Source organism: Abrus precatorius, unplaced genomic scaffold, assembly GCF_003935025.1.
Source record: "Abrus precatorius isolate BTA unplaced genomic scaffold, Abrus_2018 Scaffold7, whole genome shotgun sequence".
In the NCBI taxonomy this organism is placed as follows: domain Eukaryota; kingdom Viridiplantae; phylum Streptophyta; class Magnoliopsida; order Fabales; family Fabaceae; genus Abrus; species Abrus precatorius.
The window spans coordinates 7,991,732-7,997,751 of NW_020874417.1; the positions used below are offsets into that span (position 1 = coordinate 7,991,732).

Consider the following 6,020-nt stretch of genomic DNA (forward strand, 5'->3'; position numbering starts at 1 on the left):
AACTATCGAAATATATTAAAAATTAAATTATAAATATATAACTTTTAAAATTAAATCATTACTAAAATTATATGTAAATAAAATTGTAATAATAAAAAGTATAACTAAGTGTTTTAATTTTCTTATAATTTGCCTGGCGATGGAAGAGGGACAAGCATGGAACCGTCGGATCCTCACACCTACGTATTGAACAGCTCCCCTTGCGACCGTACGAAAAGACCCGTATAATTGAGAAAGCTAGAAGCGTAGAGAGTAGAGAGAAACCGTAGCATAGCAATGTTGCTTTCGTAGTACTTGAAATGGCGGAGAAGCAATCCCTCAGAGAAAAACACACGAGACAGGGAAAATTGAACTGAAAGAGAGAGAAAGCAAGGAAACACACATTGACCGCCATTAAAAATCACTTCCCCTTTTTTATATCACTCCCAAACACATTCCTTTCATTTCCCATTTTCCACTCTCTTTCTCTCCTCAATTCCCCCTCTTCTCATGCTTCCCCTTTAACATCACAACGCTCTCCAACTCTCCAAAACTTCAAAATCAAACCACCGTTCCAGTTTCTCAATATTCTTACCCAGTGCGGTTCGGTTCAGTTCGGCGGTCCGGTTCGGTTCAATTCGATCATGGAACAAACGGCACTCGAATCCATTCACTTCAACGACGAAATTCAGGGAATCATGGCTCCGGCGACGGAAACCGCCAATTCCTTCACCGCGCTTCTCGAGCTCCCACCGACGCAGGCCGTGGAGCTCCTCCACTCGCCGGAGCGTGCCGGAAAACCACCTCGCCACAATCCGATGAGCTCCTTCGCTTCCGGCGGCGGTAACTTGACTTTCCCTTCCAACGCCGCGTTGATCGAACGCGCAGCCAGGTTCTCTGTGTTCGCTGGTGATAACTCGCCGGCGGTAAAGCACGAGCAGCCGGAAACTGATTCCAACCCGAGTTCTACTCAGGGCGGTGGGTGCGTCTCCGATCCCGCGGTTGAGAACAAGAACCCGAAGGGCGCGAAGAGGAAGGAGCGAGAGAAGAAGGTAGACCTAGCGATTCAATTGCAACCGTTCTCGAGAATTAGGGTTTCGGTAATTTGGGTGAATTCACTGGTTCTATGAAACGCAGGTTAAAGTGTCGTCGAAGAAGAGCAAGAGCGTAGCCGACGAAAGCTCCGGCGACGGCGAGAAGCTTCCGTACGTTCACGTTCGAGTTCGTCGAGGTCAAGCCACTGACAGCCATAGCTTAGCAGAAAGGGTAGCCTCTTTAATTAACCATTAATTAATTACTTTAATTACAGTTATTTATAATAAAAGTTAAGTTAGATATTTTTAATGATATTGTTTTATTTTATCTTTATTTATTTGTGTTGTAGGCTAGGAGAGAGAAGATAAACGCTCGGATGAAACTTTTACAAGACCTGGTCCCCGGTTGCAATAAGGTTGGTCCCTTTCCTTGTTTTTAAGGGCATATAAATATAACTATTGGTATTAATTGTGATTTATTCAGTTTGCATGATTATGCCATGATTATCTGTCTGATTTGTCTCCCAAAAGTGCGATTATGTCTCTGGATTATGGTGTTTAGTAAACCAGATTGTGTCATTGTCACCTTTTCACCTAAAAAAAGTGCATGCTTTTGCATCAAGAAAAGTGCTCACTTCCACTCGGTGTCAACATGGCATTTTTGTAATTTCATGCTCCCTTCACTTCCTGTGCCTATTATGGTCTTGCTTTTTGAAGATTGATAACAACTTGCTACGTACTTAACAAGACTGTTTGATGGTTAGCTTCATCATTCCAACACACCCATAAAAACCAAAAGCCTTTGTCATTCCGATCTTGGTCTTCTATTTGGATTGTCATTAAAATAAGTCCCTAATTATGATTATTTGGGTAAACCATAGTTTAGAGGTTATTAACTGAAATCTAAACAACACACTATAAGCCGTGTTATATCCATGTGATGTTGCTTGGAGATGGAGGCAACTAATAGCAAGCCTTTCCTTCCCCTCATCAACTAGTTTCGTTTCCGTAACATGCTTCTCTGACTCTGGATGTTAGATGTCAATTTGAAAGAAGCTGTGCGTGAAGTGTACAAAAAGTGACATCAAGACAAGAATATTGCATAAAAAGTAATTTAGTGATTCTTTATTTTTTTTCCTTCTCGGCCATAAATTAGTCGTTGTATATTGAAAAGTACTAACATAAATATGCGTCATGGCTTGTACAAGACAATTAAGGCAATCCACCCTCGTTGCTTTCTCCACCCTTTCTGCCTTATGGAAGAGACAGAAGGGTGGGCGTGTGGGGCTCGATAGCGGGGGCTAGTATTATTGCTGGACTCTGGCTTTAAACTATTGGGAGACACATAGGGGGGTGTGTTGAAACTAGCATGCATGGGTCCCCTAAGCAATTGAAATATTAATCCATCTTGTGACGGTGATGGTGCCATTTTTTCTAGGAGTTTGGTATCCATCAATCATTTATGGGATGACGAAAATGGGGTAAATAAAAGAAAGCATTCCTTTTGGAGTGCATCTACCACAAGGAAAACATAACTGGCTATGGTGCTTTGAACAGTGTTCATGATCCAAATTAATCTCGCCTGAGCTTAAGCTAAATACACACCCAAAGATTTATCTCCCAAGCAAATGTCACCTTAAGCTAGATACGCACCCCGGATTTATCTCCTAAACTAATGTCGCCTAAACTTAAGCTAAATACACAACCCTAGCCTTTCTGTGACCTAATTACTGATTTACTATATGTACTATTTATGTTCGATCACATTTGTGTTAAGGCTACTATTGGCCCTTTTTATGTTTAATTTAGAACCCTTAATGCGCATCTACCTCTTTTACTTTTTAGTGTATTTAGATTGTATTTAATTTTTCTCAAAACAGTTAATCTTGTAAGTCAATGATAGCTCACGTGACAATGTTTGCTATACAGATATCAGGAACGGCATTGGTTTTGGATAAAATTATCAACCATGTGCAATCTCTCCAGCATGAAGTGGAGGTCAGATTTTCATATCATTGACATTATAGGAAATTGTTTTGACAAACAATGAGAAGGATAAAGTAGTTAGAAGCAATCTGGTTCTCCATATTATTGTCGATAGTGTGTACAAACTTTTAAAAAAGAAGTGACTGGTGTTCCTTCTTAACCATCTTTATATGTAGCCCACTAGCCCTTTGAAAGTTACTGTGGTATTTTGAATGTCATTGGAACAAATAAAACACTAACCTATACCCAACCCATTAAAGCGGTCATGCTCCTATGATTTTGCATTATATGACATTATAAATTGCAGATCGTTTCTTCTTCCAAATTATGGAATTCAGTTTCATATAAATCTAGTAATAAACGAGGCTTGAAAATGCATGTTCCTAGAATTGTGCTTGTTTAGTTACGTTATAGCTTGAAAATTATAAAATGACAAATTTTTTACTTTGTAATGATATTATATCGAAGTAAATTTACTTAGCAAGTGAACTGCAACTGTGTTTTTATTGATTGGGAAGATTTCATAGGATCTTTCCTTTGGAAAACAATGCTGTAATATTTGAGCTATTTTCATCAATACGATGCTCTGATTTCAGATATTATCAATGAAACTGGCAGCAGTTAACCCAGTAATTGATTTCAACCTTGACAGCTTATTGGGTACTGAAGTAAGTATTAATCTCTGTTATGGCGACAGGAAAAATGAATTTATCTATTTGTCTTGGTTCGATACCATCTGAAGTGCATGGGTTATAGAACCTGTCATGTACGTGATAGATCATGTCCAAATCTTGTATTTCTCTCTCTCTCTCTCTTGATAAATAGACACATGGAGAGAAACAGACACAGCATTTGAACATGACCTCGTCATGTTAAATTTGACATAAGAAGATCATACTCCTAAAGTGCATGAACTTGTCTAGCTTGGCTTTGAAACATTTGAGGAATAATATATGTCATCACCGTCTGTAATAATTTCAGTTCTAGTTTTATTGTGGTCATCGACAGTTGTGTGGTATTAAGCAGTCTAAGCAGTTCTGATGTAGTTTAAACAATCTTCTCATTGTCGATTTTCTGCATTGATTAGCATGTAATTGATCAAAATTTTACCATGCCCTATCTAATTGTGTTTTACATTGTATATATTACTTGTCCAAAAACTGAAATAGTGTGCTTGAAAATGGGATAGTGAAGTAGATGCCTTGTTGTCAATGATTGTCATGACCGGCCAACTAAGAATTAAGAAAACTGTAAACACTGAATTAGAGTTAACAATGTGAGCACAAAAATTATTACACATGATTGCTTTTCCTAATTGGTATTTACAAATTCTCTGGCTCATAGTAATTTAAGTCCTCGTATCACCATCCTTAAATTGAGGTCTGGGGCTAGTATATGGATTTGAAAATGAGTATTTTGATGTGTTCAATGGACCTGGTATAGGTTGTGAATTTGAGGATGAAGCAATAAAGCCACCTCAGCTTTTTCCGTCGATGTGCAGATTTTAATTTAATTTCCTCATGCTGATAAAATTTTGTTTATAACTTGTAGGGAGTGTCTCTAATGGACTGTAACTTCCCTCCCTCAGTTGCACCCGTCATGTGGCCCGAAATCACAGAGAATGGAAGCAGACAACAATATCAGCAACCATGGCAGTTTGATGCATTCCACCAACCCCTTTGGGGGCGGGAAGAAAACAACCCTAATTTCTTGACTCCAGAAAACTCCCTCTTGAGTTATGACTCATCGGCAAATTCAGGTAGATTTGAGCCAGGCTTCTATTGCACGTCTCCTCCAAAAAGGCGTGTTACACAGAAGTCTGTCTAATTTAATCTGGTCATGGTTCCAACTTCAATTAGCATTTGGCTTCATAAAATATTCTGGAATTGCAGCTGTTTGTCTTTCCCAACGGGTATATTAATACTGAAAAGCATAAAGGAATCTGGAAGGGATACTAATAAATAACCAATTTTTCTTAAGTGTCAAAAAACACTCAATAAGAATTTATATATGGTAAATTACAATTAAAATCTTATTATTTATTAATTTCTTATAGACACATTAGAAAATCAATAAATAAATTGCGCATTCAATCCACTTTATTTTATTGTAAAATGTTATCAATAGCTCAAAAGGAATTCTGCATATACAAGTAGAGCTTTTATTAAATTTAAGGGAATATGATTCTGATATATATATATATATATATATATATATATATATATATATATATATATATATATATATTAATTCTGGTAACTACTTTTGAATCTTAAACGAACAACTTAAATTGTACTACAGTAACTCTGCATTCAAATCAGTTGAAGATGGAGCTCTGAAGGGCTGCAGGGGTGGCGGTACTGGTAGCGATTAGCCCAGTAGTGTATATAACAAATATAGTATTAGCAATTAGCCGTGATTTGAGCAGCCTCACCATTCAGCAGGTTTTCCTTGTCTTCTATTTGTAAGAGTCAGTTGGAAACCTGGATTTTATTCAGCCAGCAAGGAAGAAGAATTGGTATGCTGTTTTATATATTACTATCAGTATGCATACTAACTATAGGAGTCATTCAATCTATGAAGTGATTGATTGATTCAGATTGTAAAATCATTGATTGGACTGTTAGTGAACTATCATGGAAGTTTGTTGCGTTGTTCATTGAATGCTATTTAGATGGTTGGTTCTTTATGAAGGTATTACCGAGCAAGCTACTCTAATTTTTAATGACTGGCATTTTCTTTATTTTGCCTTTTATTTTTTCCCATTTCTATCCCAAAGCAATAAATATTGTTATGCTGGCAATAGTGCAGCACCGCAGCAGCCATAAATATTCTATATTTTCTTTATTTTGTATTTTGTCTTTTACCATTTTTGCCCAGCTACTGATTGAATTAACTAGCAGTGGAGTGACGACATCTCCAGATTTTGTTGTTCAGTTGGTCCCCGTTGGTTACGAGAAACGTGTTATGATGTCCTCTATTTTTCTTTCTTCCATTCCAGTCATAAGCTTTTCAGATGTT

At 37.4% G+C, this 6,020-nt stretch overlaps 1 protein-coding gene across 1 annotated transcript; it reads left to right on the plus strand.

The window, feature by feature from the left end:
* The first annotated feature begins 255 nt into the window (after positions 1-255).
* On the plus strand, positions 256-5,737 carry LOC113872810 (transcription factor bHLH48-like). Its single transcript, XM_027510640.1, has 7 exons — positions 256-1,031; positions 1,117-1,245; positions 1,364-1,429; positions 2,943-3,011; positions 3,596-3,667; positions 4,551-4,758; positions 5,301-5,737. The coding sequence occupies exons 1-7, from the start codon at positions 624-626 to the stop codon at positions 5,336-5,338; spliced, it is 990 nt and encodes a 329-aa protein (XP_027366441.1). The 5' UTR covers positions 256-623; the 3' UTR covers positions 5,339-5,737.
* Positions 5,738-6,020: the final 283 nt, after the last annotated feature.